At 42.3% G+C, this 18,649-nt stretch overlaps 1 protein-coding gene across 1 annotated transcript; it reads left to right on the top strand.

Moving 5' to 3' along the window:
• The first annotated feature begins 3,412 nt into the window (after positions 1 to 3,412).
• LRRIQ4 (leucine rich repeats and IQ motif containing 4) lies at positions 3,413 to 16,358 on the top strand. The gene is made up of 5 exons (XM_027875760.1): positions 3,413 to 4,450; positions 10,631 to 10,804; positions 14,001 to 14,139; positions 15,797 to 15,993; positions 16,206 to 16,358. Exons 1-5 carry the CDS (start codon positions 3,413 to 3,415, stop codon positions 16,356 to 16,358), a joined length of 1,701 nt encoding a protein of 566 aa, XP_027731561.1.
• The last annotated feature ends 2,291 nt before the right edge of the window (positions 16,359 to 18,649 follow it).

Below are 18,649 nucleotides of genomic sequence, written 5' to 3'. Positions count from 1 at the left end.
GAAGTTACACCCAGGGTCACACAGAGCTAGTTAATGACTGAGGTCAAATTTGAACTCAGGTCTCCCAGATTCTAGCCCCAGCACTTTATATACTGTACCCCATAACAGCAGCCCCATGAATGGGCCAATAATTTTCTTGTCTTCTCCCAACTTCAAATCTGCTTTGTACTCATCTTGTATGGACTTTATCTAATCATCTGTGTACATATTGTCTCCTCCATGAAAATGTAAAGGCCTTGAGGAAAGGGGCTTTTTTTTTTTGTCTTTGTATCCCCCAGTGCTTAGCATAGTGCCTGGCACACAATAGGCGTTAAATAAATGCTTGTTGACTGATTAGAGTTACAATTTGTAACATTTATATAGGCTTTAAGGTTCAAGGCACGATAATGGGAAGAACCCCAGATAGCTAAATGAGAGATAGATGGATGGATGGATGGATGGATGGATGGATGGATATAGACAGATGATAGATAAACAGATATGGATGGATAGATATAGATAATGATAGGTAGACGATAGATGGATAAAAAATAGAGATACATGATCGACACAGATATTCAGACAGATGGGTGAGTGGATGGATGGACAGATAGAGATGCATGGTTATGCAGAGATAGCTAGCTAGATAAATACCTAGGTTGATAGCTATTTAGATAGAGGATAGGGGAGAGAGCGAGATAGCATGGTAGTTAGAGAGATGATAGGTAGGCAGAGGGCTGGAGCAATTATTAAGCACTTACTATTTGCCAAGCACTGTATTAAGCACCGGAGATACTGATACAAGAAAGGAAGACAGTTTCAGGGAGCTTCCATTCTAACAAGAGAAGACCACACACAAAGGAGTTCTGGAAAGGAGGGAGCATGGGCGAGTACTTGCTCAGCGACATAGGCCAGGAAATGGTGTGGAGGCCCTGGCAAAGTAAGGGGACGCAAGGGCAGAGCTCTAGGTTCTGGTGGAAGGAGAGGGGTGGTGCTGATGGTGGTCTGAGTAGAGCATGTCTCTGAGGACATGCAAGTAGGGAAGCTGCTTCCCGTATATATTAATAAGGGGAAGGTGGGAAGGCTAATTTCTCCATTGATTATAGAACAGAACCAACCTTTGCATTCCTCTGGTCCTGGTGACTCACCCAAGTGTGGTCGCCATCTTCAAGTGCTTCACCATTCAAATGGCTTCACCATTTGAAGTGCTGCCAAAGGGGAGAGAATTAAGATGACCTCAGAACCTTCTGTAGCTCACTATTGTCCACAGGATAAGTCACAACCCCCTCCCAGGCTTGGAAAGTCATCCCCAGGGTGGCCCCAGCTTGCTGTTCCAGGCTGGTGTCGTTGCACACCTCTGACCTTCCCATGCTCCTTTCCAAGAACTCTTCTCCCTCTCAACACTCCCTCTCCTGCGGTTTCTGCCTGTACACAGTCATGCTCCTCCTGGAATGCCTTCCCTCCTCACCTCTGCATGTTTGTCTTTCTAGGCAACTGGTGACTCAGCCCCGGAGTCCGAAAGACGGACGATCAAATCCAGCCTCAGATGCTTGCTAACTGTGTGAGCCTGGGCAAGTCATTCTGTTTGCCTCTGTTTTCTCACCTGTAGAATGGGGATAATAACAGTACCTTCCTCTCAGGGTTGTTGTGAGGGTGAAATGAAGTAATATTTTTAAAGTGCTTAGCGCACAGTAGGTGCTATAGAAATGTTTATTTCCTCCTCTTTAAGGCCCCACTCAGGTGCCACCAAAACTGTGTATCTTTCTTTGACGGCTTGGCTGAAAGGATTTTTTCTCCTAAAATTCTCCTAGCTCATTTTGTCTGGATGTCTGTTTCCTGTGCCCTCTCTAATTCCTTCTTTGTTTTATACTCGTCAGTATACATACCATCTCTCTTTACTCACCCCCAGTAAATTGTTTTTAAGGAACAGGGATTGGGTCATTGTTATCCCTGTATCCCCAACATCTCACTCAGTCCTTTGTATGGCGTTGTTAGTTCAGTAATTTTTCAGTTGTGTCTGACTCTTTGTGATCCCATTTGGGGTTTTCTTGGCAAAAATGTGGTTTGCCATTTCCTTCTCCAGCTCGTTTTGCAGATGAGGAAACTGAGGCTAACAGGGTTAAGTGACTTGCCCAGGGTCATATAGCTAGTAAGTATCTGAGGTCAGATTTGAATTCAGGAAAATGAGTCTTCTTGACTAAAGCCCGGGGACTATATCCACTGTGCCATATAGCTGCTCTTGTATATACATAATTAGGCCTTAATAAATATTTGTTGAATTTGAATTCGTTGATCCATCATCTTTCTGACAGTTAACCTCACAAAATCAAATTCTGTGACTCACTATGATTTTAACAATCTAGCCAGTGGGATGAATTTAAATTTACTTTGTCTAACATTTAAGTCCATGTAATTCAAGGAACATTTATTAAGCACCTACTATATGCCAGTCAGAGCGCTAAATTCTGGGAAAAGATTAACGCCCCTAAGGAGTTTACATTAAATTGGTTGGATATAACCTGTCCATGCATCAGTAAATACAACGTAAGCAAAAAATGAATACAACAGAACTTTTTGGGGGGGGATGGGGTTTGAGTTTTAACAACTATTAGGAAGGTATCTATATAGAAGTGGCACTAAGTGGAACCCTGAAGGGAGAAAAAGTCCCAAGATGTGGAGATGAGAAGGAAAAGCATTGCAATTATGTGTGTGGAGCAGCACGTGGCTAGAAACATGAAATTACAAGTCCTGTCCCTATCAATATAGAATGCATGGAGGGAAGTGCCATGAAAGCTGTATTTTTATGTTTGGATATAGAGAAAGATTCTTTCAGTGTGGCTCCAGTGGTCAGGAGTGGGACAGATGGGCGCAAGTCAAAAGAATGTAGCTTTTGGCCAAACAGAATGTGCAGGATAACTACAAGGGAGAAATGCTTAATAATTAGAGTTGTCAAAAAATGGAATGGGCTGCTTTCTGAAGTTAATAATAATAATTAGTATTTATTAACATATAATTTAATGTTATAAATATAAGTAAATGTGTAACTTCTTATTAATAATATTTAGTGCTCTAAGGTAGGCAAAGCACTGTTCATGTTATCTCACTTGGTCCTGAGAGAGCGAGGTGCTGTTATGATCTCAATTTTACAGATAAAGAAACTGAGGCTGAGAGAGGGGTAAAGTGCAGAGTCACACAACTCATAAACTCAGATATATTTATCTAAGGTAGAATTCAAACTCAGGTCTTCCTGATTCCCCATCCAATGCTCTATTCCACACACAATGAATCCTCTGTCACTGGAAGAATGAAGGGAGCCCAGAAAACTACTCTTGAAGTCTACTGAAAGCTAAATTCTGCTTGTTTTTGATTTGTTTTTCTTGTCTTACAATGCTTTAGATTCTGAATATTTGGGCTTTTTAATCCTGCTACCAAGATGTTTGCAGACCAAGTCTTCAAACTTTTGTCCTACAAACAAAAAACGGCCTTATCAAAGTCTGCGGAACCCCCACCAGAACGAGTTGGAGACAAAACATATTTCATGGATGCTTCTAATAAAAATCTCACCTTTATCCCACCTTCCATCCTGGAACTTTGGGAACTGGAAGAAGCGCACTTGGAAAATAATGCACTTGAGGGAATTTCTAAAGACATCCGGAATCTCACTAACCTAAAGATTCTCTACCTGAACAACAACAACATAAGATTTCTTTGCAAAGACCTCGGGGAACTGACTAATCTTCGAAGTCTGGACCTTAGCAACAACCCCCTGATTCCCAGCACTTTGCCTGTCCTTTCCCATCTGCGGGCCCTTCGACAGCTCCGGCTTTATAAAATCCACTTGGAGCATTTCCCCATCCAGGTGTGTAAATGCCTGCACCACCTGGAATTGCTGGGACTGTCTCACAACAGGCTGAAGGCTCTGCCCAAAGAAATCGTCAACCAGACCAAAATGAGAGAGATTTACCTGAGGAATAACCGATTTGAAGACTTTCCCCAGGAGCTCTGCGTCCTTTACAACCTGGAGATCGTCGACTTGGAGCAGAACCAGATCGCGGTCATCCCCGACGAGATCAGCGCGCTCACCAAGCTGGAGAAATTCTTCATCGCTTCCAACTGTGTGACCTACCTCCCTGACACTCTGGGCAGCTGTAGCAAACTAACGATCTTGGATGTCTCCTATAACTTCCTGCACAACCTCCCCTCGACCCTCAAAGAACTGACCGAAATTACTGAGCTGGGTCTTTCGGGGAACTGTCTGGAGAAGGTGCCCAGGCTGATCTGTAAGTGGACGCTGCTCCGTCTCCTGTACATGAAGAGCACCTGTCTGAAAACCCTGCGCCGCTCCTTCAAACGCCTGCTGAACATCACGCTCTTAGATCTGAGCCAGAATTACTTTGATTTTTTCCCTATCGAGATCTGCTCTTTGAAAAACCTGGAGGTGCTGTCCCTGGATGACAATCGCATTTGTCAGGTACACACTTTCCTAGGACCTGTAAAGGGCTGCGCTCATAACACCACAGCCAGATCTATTGGATGGTCAATCTAGGGCTGAAAGGGACCCTCAGGGGTCATCCAGAGGTTCCCAAACTTATTTGGCCTACTGCCCCCTTAAAACATTACTCAGTGCCCCCCTAGAAATCTTACAAAGTAGGAAAAAAGTCTCAGATTAAGTGTGCAATTGCACCCGAGGCTACTGCCCCCCCCCCCCAATTGCTCCAGCAACTCCGGGAGCAGTATCACCCACTTTGGGAACCACTGAAACCCCCCCCATTTTACAGAGGAGGAAGCTGAGGCCTGAGGTAGGCCTCCTGAAAGAGTTCACATTCAAACCCAAGCTCTGTGATTTTCAGTTTCTTCCTCATCTCCCTGTCCTTGGTTACCAGGCTGATTGCAGGCCATCAGTCTGGCTTTCCTTGCTGAGACTGAGGATGAATAGACGAAAATTCACTTGTAGAAAAGAGATAGGTGAAGGGGGATTCTTGCCCCTGCCAAAGGATTCTGTTCATTAAGCATTTGCAGGAGTGGTCACTTATGGCCCGTGGGGTTTGGTTTGTAAGTCATATGTTCAGAACTAAATTCCTTGCTTTAAAAAAAAAAAATAGATCCAAGGCACTGAATTGCTGAAATACTGAATATGAAATTATTTAGAGTTTGATAGTGATGTCTATCTCAAAGGCTCTGTCCTGGGTCCTCTTCCCTCTCCACCTCTATCAGCATCTGATGGATTCAGTGACTTTCTCTTTGTAAATGCCTCCCAGACCTTGGCGTCCAGTCCCTGTCTCTCTCTTGCCCTCCAGCCCTGAATCACCAACTGCCCAGTGGAAATCCTGGAGACGCTTCCAGCTCATCATGTCTAAAACAAAACTCATTCTCTTTGCCGCCGAACCCGTCCCTGTTCTCAACTTCCCAACTTCTGTTGTGGGTCCAAGAATCGTTCCAGTTGCTCAGTTTCATACCCACAGCGCCATCTTCCTCTGATCCCTTCCTCTGCACCTTTGCTTCGCTCGCTGCCTGCTGTGGCTGGGATACACACCCTCTTTAGGTCTTCCTCTTGGAATCCCTGCTTTTTCTTCCATCTTCAGCCCAAAGGCCACCTTTGCACGAGGCCTCTCCTGGTCCTGCAGCTCCAATGCCTTCCCATCTGAGGTTCTGTGCTATTTATTTGCCTTGTGTGTGTTTTGTATATGTACTTGTCTGCTCCTCTATTAGAGTGTAAACTCCTGAAGGGCAAGAACGTAAGCCCAAGTGCCTAGCATAGTTCATGGTACATCGTGGGCACTTAAGGTATGTTTGTGGATTGAATACTGATTAGGGAAGCAATTTTAGATGATGAAAATAGCTTTAATTTCTTTCTTTCTTTCTTTTTGTCTTCAAAGTTTCCCTCTTTCTATTGGAAGTATTCTGGAATCCTAAAGCTTCCAGATAAGCATTTGCATTGGTTCCATCAATGTATTTAAAGAGCCTAAGTTTTCAATGTCCATAGTAGTTTGTCCATCAATGAATTTAAAGCGCCAAAGTTTTCAGTATCCATAGTAGTTTATTAACCAACGAACAATTTTTTTTAACCAATGTCATACATGGCATCAGAAGTGAGCTGGTATTTAAATATTTAACAACCAGCTCTTCAAAAAAAAGTAGATAACACACTTTTCAATTTAATCTTCATTTTCTCCATCAATATTTTTCTATCACTTTCTTAAGTCTAGTCAATCAACAAAACAATAATTCCAGTCCTGCTTTGTAGCATTTGCCGATTTCCAAGGTATTTTTGGGGTTCACCCCAAAAATGTTACAATCGATTCTGAACTGGTGGGCACTGGTTTTAGCATAGCCCTACATGGCCTGCTTATCAAATCTACAGATGACACGAAGTTGAGGGAAAGAAACAGAGGATGACATGGTTAGGTTTCAAAAAGACTTTGGCTGGCTAGAACAAAGCACCAAGTTGATGAATTGATATTTGATAAATTAATACAGATCAATGTAAGGTCCGCCACTTGGGTTCAAGAAATCAACTCCAACAAGTACACTATGGGAAAACCATGGCTGGGCAAGAGGTTTAGAGGATTGTAAGGTCAATGGGAGTCAATGATGCGAGCTGTCTGCCTCCCAAAGTTAAGGCAGCCTTAGCCAGCTGATATCGAGACACCTGGTGGTGCTGGGCACGAGGGAGTATTCTGCTCCAGGCAGAACATAATGAGAGCATCGTGTTCCGTTCTGGGTGCCACATTTTAGAGATGACATTGGCAAGCTGAAGATCATCTGTAGGGAGGTGATCTGAGGCTGGACATCATGCCATGTGAAGATTAAGCGGTTAGGCAATACATTGGACCTGGAGTTAGGAAGACCCGAGTTCAAATCCAGTGTTAGGCACTAACCAGTTGTGTGACCCTGGGTAAGTCCCTCATTCTCTTGGTGCCCCAATCTCCTCATCTGTGAAATGTGAATTATAATAGCACCTCACTTGTAGGAGAGAATAGAATGAGATACTATTTGTAAAGTGCTTTGCAAACCTTAAAGCCTTACTTAAATGTTAGATATTATTATCAGTTGATGGAACTAGCTATGTTTATCCTGGAATAGAAAAGATTAGTGGTGGTATAGTAGCTATTTTCATATACTTGAAAGGTTATCATATAGAAAAGGGATTAATTCTGCTTGACCCTAGAGGGAGGTGGAGTGCTGGATGAGAGTTACAGGCAGGGCAGCTTTGGTCTTGATAAAAGGAAAAACTTCCTTGCAAGTAGAGCTGTCCCACAGTAGACAGGCCACTATTGGGAGGTAGCGGATATCCTTCACCAGAGGCCTGTAAGGGAAGACTGGATGGCCACTTAAGAGGGGTGCACGAAAGGGATTCTCAATTAGGTCTAGACCTTGGATGGTCCTTTCCAATTCTGAAGTCCTGCTGATCTGAGAATGGTTCCATGGTTGTGGTGGTGGTGGGAATAGCAATGGGTATTTCTTCTCTATTCCCACTGGTGTGGGGATTGGGGCTGGAGGGAGATAAATGAGCCAGTGTGTAGGGGAAGCGTCCAAGGATGAAATGTGTGTCAGGTTTGGGGGAGGGGTATATTTACTCATTTAGGGTGTAGGGTCATTTTTTTTTTACAGGTATTTGGAGGGGTTTGGGGGAAAACTCAAGCAAGTCACTGCTTTTACTCCGCCATCTTGTCAGATAGGGTTAAGGCAAGCAAAAGGCAATTACCTGTAAGTTGTGCCCAGCCCATAGCAGGTGCTTAATCAATGTTTATTGATGGATGGATTGCGCCAGCTCCCAAAATCTGTGATTAGATCTACAAATTAAATTAGGGTAAGAAGGCTACATTCTGTAAAGTGGTCTGTTTTCTTTTTTCCTTAACTTCCTAATAAAAATCCCTTTTAAAAAATTCTAACCTTTCCTCAACTGAGAGAAGAATTTTCTCTCTGAGAGAGAAGAATTTTCCATGCTCTAGCCTGGAAGAAGAATGAAAAAGAACACTAAATTTGAATCTAGGGTTGAATCATAGCTCTACTGTTTGAAAGCTGTGTGACCCTGGGAAAGTCACTCTCTGGGCCTCAGTTTCTTCACCTGTAAGATGAAACAGTTGAACCAAATGATCCCTCGAGTCTTATAGCTAGAAATCTTATGAATTTCAAGGAACTCAGGACAACGGGGAAGGTGTGGGGGGATTCTCCTTGAATAGTCAGGCAATGGGATGTCAGCTGTCATCACAGTTCAACATTCCGGAAAGAGCCTGAAGAGCTGGAGAAGGAGAAAGAAGGAAAAACAGGCCAAGGCTAATGCCGGACAGCAGTCATATCTGATTTTTTTTCCTGCTGTGTTTTCCCTTGCAAGCACTATTTCCCAGACAATTTTTAACATTCATTATAAAATTCCTTGACTAAGACACTTGCCTTTTACAAGCTATTTTTTTCTTTTTTGGGGGGGGGGGCTAGGCAATGGGGTTAAGTGACTTGCCCAGAGTCACACAGCTAGTGTCATGTATCTGAGGCCAGATTTGGACTCGGGTCCTCCAGGGCCAGTGCTCTATCCACTGCGCCACCTAGCTGCCCCTGCAAGGTATTTTGAAGTGGGTAGTTGGGGCACATTTACAAGTTAGTTAAGTTTAGTTAGTTTGTTGGTTTCTCCATGAAAAGTGGAGTATATTATGTAGCAGGATGGATTGAAGGGGTAGGGGATGTTTATCTTGGGGGATCTAGGGAGAAGTGATAGCTGTCTTCAAGTTTAAAGGACTGTCCTCTGGAAAAGGGATTAGCTTTGCCCCAGAAGGGAGAAGGAGGAGCTCTCGGTGCACTCTTGAAAAGACAAATTTAGACTTGAAGAAAGGAAAAAATTTCCAATAATCAGCGTTGTCTCAAAGTGGAATAGGCTTCCTCTGAATGTTATATGCTTGCTTTTCTTGCAGGTCTATGTGGCAAAGGCTAGAAAGTAGAGGGAGTTTTGTTTTTTTTATTAATTTATTTTTGGTTTTCAACATTCACTTCCATAAGCTTTTGAGTTTTAGATTTTTCTCCCCCTCCCTCCTTACCCCCCCCTCAATCTGATATAGGCTCTACATATACATTTCTATTAAACATTTTCACAATAATGATGTTGTAAAGAAGAATTAGAACCAATAAGAGGAACCACAAGAAAGAAGAAACGCAACAAAACAGGAAAAAAATAGAGCAAATAGTATGCTTCAATCTGTATTCAAACTCCATAGTTCTTTCTCTGGATGTGGATAGAATTTTGAGAGAGTTCTTTAGTAGGCATAGATTGGCCTCCTTTCCACCTCTGAAATTCTTTGATCCTGTGAAATACAGCGATGGGGCAGACAGAGCTGAAAGGGGACAGCCCAAAATGTACCAGGCAGCATCCCTGAACCCAGCTCTGAGCCTGAAGGTTATTAGTGGTTCTGCTTTTACCCCTAGTTCAATGAGGACAGCGATGGGGTCATCTTTAATCTTTTTTTTCTCCCAAGCAGCAAGCACAGCACTCTGCTGGGTGTGCTTAAATGTCTCTTAATTGAATTTAACTTATCCTTTAAAAAATAGCCACAACAAATTCTAGCTCCAGTTTAACAACAACTGAGTTGGAAATCTTCTAGGATGGAAATAATGATGCTATGTTTGCCAACACCATGTGCAGTGGATTGAGCACTGCCTAGGAGTTAGGAGCCTTGAGTTCAAATAACCCCTTAAACACTCGCTAGCTGTGTGACCTTGGGCAAGTCGTGTACCCTCTTAGAGCCCCAGTTAAAATGCTGGTAATAATATTGACACTCCACACACCACAGGCTTCTTGTGAGAAAAGTCACAAACCTTAAAGTGATATGTATGTGTGTGTGTGTGCGCAATTAGGGTTTTCCCCTCTCCTCTCCTCTCCTCTTCCCTTACCTGAGGGTGCTCTGCCCAAAGGAAGGGAATTTATTTATCTTTCCAGTTATCTATCCCACCTATCATCTACCTACCTTCCCTTCATTCATTCACTTACTTATCTATCCATCCATCCATCTATCCATCTCTCTATTCACTTATTTATTCATCTACATCTACTACTACTACTGCTTCTGTTACTACTATTGTACCACTGTACCTTTTTAAAAAAATTATTATTAATGCCTTTTGTTTTTACAGCAGAGTCATATCCAGAGACACATGCTACTGCCACCAACAAATGAGCCCTCTCTTGGGACAATGAAAAACCAGCTGACCCACAGTGGCCACGTCTGACAGTGTCTGTCCAACATTCCACACGCATAGTTCCCCAACTCACTACTGCATATGCTTTTTTTTTTTAAGCATTTTTCATTTCATGATCTTCAAGTACTTGACCATGTTAAGTTTCATACATTTGCGTGGAGGTTAAGAATTGTCTTCACTGACTTTTTTCGTTTTGTAAAAACAAAGTTTTCACAGGTTTTCTGGGTTACTCTCTTACACCGCCATAAATAAACTTTTGGGACTGAATATTATGCATTCCCAGTTCTGGCCATACTCATCCCATGGAGTTTGCAAACATGATTCATCCAAGAAGATGCTGAATTGCCTCTGAATTCTGTTGATTAGTAATAGTTTGTTTCCAAAGCAAAGCCCTATTGATTTTCTATTGTGTTCAAACAATTTTGGCAACTTCACTCTTTGGTTTTTTTTTAATACCTCTATCTAGGTCCCTCCGGAGGTGTTCAACCTTGTCAAATTGAAGGCACTTGGTCTAACTGGAAATAATTTCACTATATTTCCAGAGGAAATCTTGCTAATTGAATCTTTAGAACAACTATATCTGGGACAGGATCAAGGAACCAAACTGACCTACATCTCAGAAAACATTCTGAAGCTAACGGTATGAATTCAAATTTTATATAATTAAATATTCACCAAAAATACTCAAGTTTTGGGGCAGCTAGGTGGCGCAGTGGATAGAGCACTGGCCCTGGTGTCAGGAGGACCTGAGTTCAAATCCGACCTCAGACCAAACACTTGACCCTAGCTAGTAGCTGTGTGACCCTGGGCAAGTCACTTAACCCCAAATTGCATAAAAAAAAAATAAATAAATACTCAAGTTTTGGGGCAGCTAGGTGGCCCAGTGGATAGAGCACTGACCCTGGAGTTAGGAGGACATGAGTTTAAATCCAGCCTTAGGCACTTACTAGGTGTGTGACCCTGGGCAAGTCACTTAACCCCATTTGCCTCAGTTTCCTCTTCTGTAAAATGAGCTAGAGAAGGAAACAGCAAACCACTCCAGTGTTTTTGTCCAAGAAAACTCTAAATGAGGTCATGAAGAGTTAGACATGACTTAAAAACGACTGAACACCACCACCACTAATGGAATATTCGCACCAACTGTTATTCCCTACTCACTCCTTATAGGTGCCCCTCCTTGTTTGCTCAATCATGTATTTCCTCAATAATATCCCTACTTCCACTTCCTATGTATAGGTCAATATTGGAAATAGTCTGCAGTTTACTTGAGCCCACGATTCAGATCCATTGTTCCCTGGGTCACTGACAACTTGAATTCCTTGGGGATTGTGGTTTTTCAGAGTTCAAAGCCACAGCACATCTCTGAGAGAGCATTTCTGTTGAAAAGATGAATGTGTTAACTGAATGGATAAGCAAATCAGTGCTCCTTAGGTTTGAATGAAGTGCAGTAAATGACTACCCTAGAAACTGACAGTTACATAGAGAGTCAAGTGAATTAGAAAAAAACTGATGCTTGTGGAGTGAATTAGAAAGATACCCAGAGCAAGCATGGGATTCAGCATCCCATTTCACCAGTGAATGTAATCATAGCAGGCCCTGAAGTAGCTGTCCATACAGACTGGGCCTCCAAAAAGATCACTACTGTCAGTGTTCAAGTATGCATCCTGTGCCTCCATCATTTCAAAACTATGGCTCATGAGTTCCCACCAGTATGTTTCCGATTAATGATTAGCTAGTTGTCTCAATTAGCTCTCAGCAAAGGCGTTTACTCAAATGGTACAGCAAAAACAATAGTTACAAAACATTCCCCCTGCAAACCTGAAACCCACACTCCTACAAATACATACTATGTGGGGGAGAAGAGTGATCACACACTTCAAAGACAGTGGGAGTCAAGCATATGTTTAGGGAGCACATGTAGCAAAGACGACTCACAATCTGGAAATGCAGGGCCTCAATATACTTTCTGTCTTCATATTATTGACCCCTGAAAATGGGGTCTGTTTGAGATGGTGAATTGAGAAGAGTGTCTCTGTTGGGTGGGTTACCCCACTCCTAGGCTGGGCTGGCTCCTTACAGAGCATGGTGTCTCTGCTGGACAGTTACTCAGGTGGACTTTCTCTTCTAGGTAATGATGTCTCTGCTGGATTGGTTAATCTGCCAGCCTCCTTGACCTGCTCCCTGAGGGTCAGCTGAAGATTCCACCAGCTGTAGCTTCAGGCTCAGCTGTAGTCCTTACTTGTGGTACTGCTGAGCTCTTCCAGAAAGAGCAGAGACCCTTAGGACCGGCAGAAGCCTCTCTAATTCTGTTCCCTCAGGACCTCAGACCTAAGGCTTGTCACCTCCAAGAGAGGAGGCAGGAAATCAGAGGTTTTTGGTCTTTCTTTTTGGCCCCTTTTCCTGTCTGGGGACTGAATCCTTTCCCATAAATGAGCCTATTCAAAAATGAATGTCTTTTACAAGGTGTAAAATCATCCACTCTTCATTTGGAAGAGGATCACCCTCTACAAAGTCAAAAGATAATCAAAGATGACTTGACTTTCCATCTTATTTTCTCTATCACTTACCTCTTATGACCTGCAAATTTGCTGAAGTCTGAAATAAAAAGGAAAGGAATAAGTATTTGCCAGGCACTGTGCTAAGTGCTTTACAAATACTATCTCTTTTGATCCTAACAACAAATGGAAAAGATCTGCAAATATTTTTTATGATAAATTCTTCCCACCATCAAGGACCAGGGAGCCACCATCTTGAACTTATATTCCAAAACCACATTGTGAGATAAGCTTCTTGACGAAGTAGAAATGTTATTGAAAAAAACAAAGATGGCAAAGGCAGGTGACTCCTAGACCAAATCCACTCTGAGGAAATCCATGCTAGAGAAGACTTAATTTTGAAGGCATTTAGGGAAAATAGTAAAGATATGGAAAAAATCTTGGACCTTATTGTTACCTTTTTTTGAGGATGAGATTTTGTCATTTGCATGAAACCCTGAAACATCACAGAGCGTACTGAATGACACCTGTAATCACTCAAGAGATTTTGACTTAATCATCCATATAGGAAAAACCAAGCAGATGAAAAATATCTATTGTCCAGAAATTATTGTATGTAATTGGATGAAGAATCTATATAATTCATCCATATATGTATATATATGTACACATACATATATGTATGTGATGTATGTATATCTATCTGCATTGATTTATTCATTTATCCTTCTATCTATCCATCCACTCATCTGTCCATCCAACCACCCATCCATCCATCAACTATCTATCTATCTATCCATCCATCCATCCACGTACCCACTCACTCACCCATCCCTCCATCATCTATCTATCTATGATAGATACTACAAATGGACAATGATCTGTACCCAGAATCAAGCCAGAAACAGAGGGGGCTGGAGACTCTTTGAGAAAATGAAACATTTTTTTAATGACCCCAAACTTCTCTCTAAAACAAAGGGCCATCTTTCTTAACAGAAGTAATATTATATGACTGTAAGTCTTGGAACACTGCATTCTCTAAAAAATTAAAATTTATAATTACCCAGAAGTCAGTGGAGAGTGGCAGGGGTTTTTCAACACATAACAAACAATTACATAGTAAAAACAACATAGAATATATCATCAAAGAGATGTATGATCAGAAAAGAAGATGGGCCAGGTATTGATGAAGACATTCATTCCCTTCACACTAATCAGATGCCAGATCTAAGGCTTTTTTTTTCTTCACCAGGATATATTAGATGATTCTTGTAGATGATTCTGGGATTAATTTATCTATCAACTTGAGAATTGTTACACTGAAGTTTTGTTGTATTTCAGAACCTGAAAGAGCTATATTGTGAAAATAACAACCTTGAGTATTTACCTGTGGGCATAGGTTCACTGAGAACCTTACAACTGTTGGATCTTCACAACAATCAGATTAGGGAGCTTCCAGACTCCATATGTCAATTACAAGGTAATAAGTCTCCTCCCTTCTGCCTCCCACTTTCCTTCTCCCCACCTCCACTTTGGACTAAACCTATGATTTCTTTGGTCTAGGGGAATGAGGAAATGACTTCTCCCAATGGAAGGCCTTGGCACTTTCTGTACAAGAGAGAGCCATGAGAGATCAGATCACTTATCTAGGGTCAAATAGCCACTATGCGTCCAAGCAGGACTTGAACCCAGGTCTTCCTTATTTCAAGGCCAAGGTCATACATTATGTCACTACCCAATCCTTTCATTTGACAGATGAGGAAACTGAGGCCCAGAAATGTTCAGGGATTTGCCCAAGGTCACACAAGTAATAAGACAGCTAGGTCTTCTGAATTCAAATCAAAGGATACTCAATTTAGAACTGGAGGTAGGAGCAGCTAGGTGGCTCAATGCATAGAGCTCTGGCCCTGGAGTCAGGAGGACCTGAGTTCAAATCCAGCTTCAGATACTTGACACTTACTAGCTATGTGACCCCGGGCAAGTCTTTTAACCCTGATTACCTCACCAGAAAATAAAAAAAAAATGAACTAGAGACAGTTAGAGGCCACTGAATCTAACCCCATCACTTCACCTATGAAGGAACTGAGGCCCAGAGAGATCAAATGACTTGCTCAGGGTCACACAGCTTATGTGATTATGGCAGGATTTGAACCCAGGTCTTTTTGCATTCAAGTTGAGTGCCCTATCCACTTTCCATTACAAACACTTCCTTCAAATCCATCATCATAATTTTGCCTAGTCAAATCAGTAAACTTTTATTAAGCACTTACAGTGTCCAGGCACTGTACTAAATGCATAGTCCCTACCTTCAAAAGCTCACATTCTAATGAAACCATAGGAAAAGCTCACACACAGTAAACATTTTGTAAGGAGAGCTTCATGCCTGGAGTTGGGGAGACCTGAATTCAAATCCAGCCTCAGACACTTCCTAGCTGTGTGACCCTGGGCAAGTCACTTCACCTCTGATCGCTACCTTTGATTGGTCAATTCTACGACAATGTTTAGGTCTCTCTGCATTAATTGTGGTGGGCTTCTACCCCAAATCTTACAAACTAATTACTCACAGGAAATGAAAGGAATTAATTCTTCTTGACATGCAAGTTCTACTCAAGTAATTATGTCGTTGAGTTTATTCTCAAAGTATTTATTTTACTTGCCCTATTTTTAGAGATGGAGAGACCAGGACTTGATCTGAACATCTTTGAATATTCTGTTTTCTTAATTAAATGCACTTCTTTATCCTGATCCTGGAAACTTCCACTGGAATGAACGAAGAAGATAGGTTTGCGTCTCTCCTATACCCCCACCTCCAAGCTCTGCTCATACAATAGGCAATTACTCTTGTGACAAGGTCTGGTAAATGCTGTTGTATTGAAAGAGAAACCTTTGGTTCTATTCCCCCACCCCTACGTCTCTTAAAGAAAGTAAGCATCCTGAAGGTAGGAGTTCTCCCCTTTTTGTTCTTGATTCCCAGCACCTGGCACAGTGCCTGGCACATAGTAGGTGTTTAATAGATATTAAGTGAGTTGAATTGAAGTGATTGGGTGACAATAGAGGAAGGTGATATTTAAGAAGCTGGCACTGGGCTGCTAATAGTCATTTGGTTTTGAAAAGGTAAATCCTCTCTTGTATTTTAGGTTTGAAGACACTGATTCTTGAAAACAACTACTTGTCGGAACTTCCAGAAAATATGGACAGTCTAGAGAGCCTCGAGGTTCTCAACCTAGAAGGAAATCCCATGGAAGACCCTTCGGAAGAAGTGTGTAAAATGGGCATTCCAGCAATATGGAATTACTTACAGGAAAAGAGATTAATGAAAGTTATGGCCACTAAGGTAAAATCAATAGACATTCCCAATGATAGATGTGTATGTGTGTATGTGTATGCGTATGCACGTGCACGTGTGTGTGTGCGTGTGTGTGTGGGGGGGGGGGACCACACTATCCTGCTTAGACATCTGGAAAGGCCCTTCCCCAAAGAAAATAGTTTTTGGTGTCCTGGACCCAAATTCATGCTGAATAATACCAGACTTGATTTTCTTTTCAGATTCAGGCTTGGTACAGAGGAGTGAGGGTGAGGAGAGAGTTTGAAGAAATGTTAAAAATGCTAAAGAAGGGAAAGAAATCCCCCAAAGACAAGAAAGAAAAAGAAAAGAAAAATGAAAAAGCAAAACCGGCACCCAAGGGCAAAAAGAAATAATCCTTTTTTCTTGCCGGACTTTTAAAAAATGGGTAATGCCCCGAACGTGGTTGGAAGAAAGGAAGATGAGGCTCCAGCCGTTCGACTCTCGAAGAGGGTGGTAAGCATTAAAAGGCTTTCATACCAACCCTAGCTGTGGATGTCTCCAAGAGGCTTAATTAGTGAACATCTCCTGTTAGATTGTAAGCTCTTGGAAGGCAGGGATTGTTTCATTTTCTTCTTTGTATCTGCAGGGTCCAGCACAGGGACTTTCACAGAGGAGGCATTTCTTAAATGCTTTGGAGCGGAGCAGTGTGGAGTGGTGGGTGGTGAGTTAGACTTGGAGTCAGGAGGACCCGAGTTCAAATCCAACCTCAGATACTTACTAGCTGTGTGACCCTGGGCAAGTCCTTTCACCTCTGCCTGCCTCAGTTTCCTCATCCGTAAAATGTTGATAATAATAGCATCTATCTCCCAGAGTTGTCGTGAGGATCAAATGAGGTAGTAAGTGTAAAAGGCCCGGCACTACGTGAATATTAGATAATGTTATAATTATTGATTATTGTTATTATTATAAAATTTACTTGGCCTTATTTTCATTGCTTGTAACTATAACTATGGGCCCCAGGGAAGCAATCTTTTTTTTTTTTTTAAATAAAAAGAGCGCTCAGCCTTTTGGTTTGATTGTTGTATATTTTTGGAGGGTTGGTTATTGAAAATATCCCTGTGCTTGCGGAGAAGCTTGTGGAAGGGTGGAAAGAGTGTCAGACCTAGAGTTGGGAGTCACTCATGGGCTGTGTGACCCTGGACCAGTCACTTCCTTCTCTGTAAAACGAGGAAGGTTGAACTAGTTGACTTTTAAGATTCTTTCTACAATCTGTGATCTAAGCTTTCAATCTATAATCTCAAGGCCTGAAGCCAAGTCTTAGCTCTCTGCTTATAGCCTGAGTAGCTTAAATCAAGTTAATTCATCTGTCTGGGCCTCAGTTTCCTCCTTTGTAAAATGGGAGGTGATGGTCTAGTTGACTTTTTTTTTTAATCCTCTCTTTTTTTTCTTTGTGAGGCAATTGGGGTTAAGTGACTTGCCCAGGGTCACATAACTAGTAAGTGGCAAGTGTCTGGTCTGAGGCTGGATTTGAACTCAGGTCCTTCTGACTCCAGGGCCAGCACTCTATCCACTGTGCCACCTAGCTGCCCCTCTAGTTGACTTCTAAGGTCCATTCCAGCTCTAGATATCTGATTCCAAGACCTGGCTTTGCTTTGTACTGATTATGTGACTTCAGACAGCTGCTTAACCTCTCTTTTCCTTTATCTTTGTCTATAAAATGGGCCTGCCCACCTATGATTTCTCTGGTTTACAATGACTCAAATGATACGATAATGAAAGTTCACATTTATATAGATTTCTTTGTTTGAGGTTTACAAAGTATATTCAATACATTATTTCTTATGAACTGCACGATTTCCCCCTGGATTCAGTACTTGCCTAAAATGCCCATTTTAGAGACAAGAGAACTGAGGTTTACAGAGGTTAAGAAGCTTGCTCCTGGCCACGCAGCTAGGTGGGTGGAGGAAGTGAGACTGTGGTGCAGGTCTTGCTGAACTTCGGGACCACACTGTATGAAAGGGCTTGGGGAGACTGTAAAGTAGTGACGTGTCTCTCCTTTTTTTTTTTTTAAACATTATACAATGGGGGCAGCTAGGTGGCACAGCGGATAGAGCACCGGCTGTGGATTCAGAAGGACCTGAGTTCAAATGTGACCTCAGACACATAACACTTACTAGCTGTGTGACTCTGGGCAAGTCACTTAACCCCATTGCCTAGCCAAAAAAAATAAACATTATACAATGTTCCCAGCTGGGCTCTTAGTGTCCATTGACTGAGAAATATGAGACAGCAGAAGGATAATGCTGGCTGCCTCTACAGATGGAATATTGGACTCCTTCAGATAGCTCCACAGACCCCCCTCCCCCGGGTCCCACACGTCTTCTCGCATCCCTCAGGGTCCCTCCAGACCTTTGTTTCCTGGGTGACCTCCTCCGGGGGCCTGCGCTGAGGGGATGAGGTCAGGCCGGCCATGCTTCTTCATTGCTCTGCGTCTGTGCATTGTGCTTCTGATTCTCTGGATCTTCCCCACATCCCTTTAAATAATGCTGATGAGAATACTGCCTTTACATAGCACTTCAGGACGTACAGAGCTCTTTACCAATAGTAACTCTGATCCTCACAACAACCCTAGATGAGGGAGGTGCTGCTGTTATTCCCATTTTACAGATGAGGAAACTGAGGCAGTTAGCGGCAAAGTGACTTG

The sequence above is a fragment of the Vombatus ursinus genome, unplaced genomic scaffold (assembly GCF_900497805.2).
Source record: "Vombatus ursinus unplaced genomic scaffold, bare-nosed wombat genome assembly UNPS02014810.1, whole genome shotgun sequence".
In the NCBI taxonomy this organism is placed as follows: Eukaryota; Metazoa; Chordata; class Mammalia; order Diprotodontia; family Vombatidae; genus Vombatus; species Vombatus ursinus.
The sequence above is the reverse complement of the archived record's forward strand: the minus strand, read 5'-3'. Positions and strand labels throughout refer to the sequence as shown.

Bases quoted from the DNA above. Each gene is read 5' to 3' on its own strand.
- LRRIQ4 (XM_027875760.1), top strand. From the start codon at position 3,413: ATGTTTGCAGACCAAGTCTTCAAACTTTTGTCCTACAAACAAAAAACG. The intron at 14,140-15,796 runs GTAATAAGTCTC...CTTGTATTTTAG, and splicing joins CTCCATATGTCAATTACAAG to GTTTGAAGACACTGATTCTT. The intron at 15,994-16,205 runs GTAAAATCAATA...TTTTCTTTTCAG, and splicing joins TGAAAGTTATGGCCACTAAG to ATTCAGGCTTGGTACAGAGG.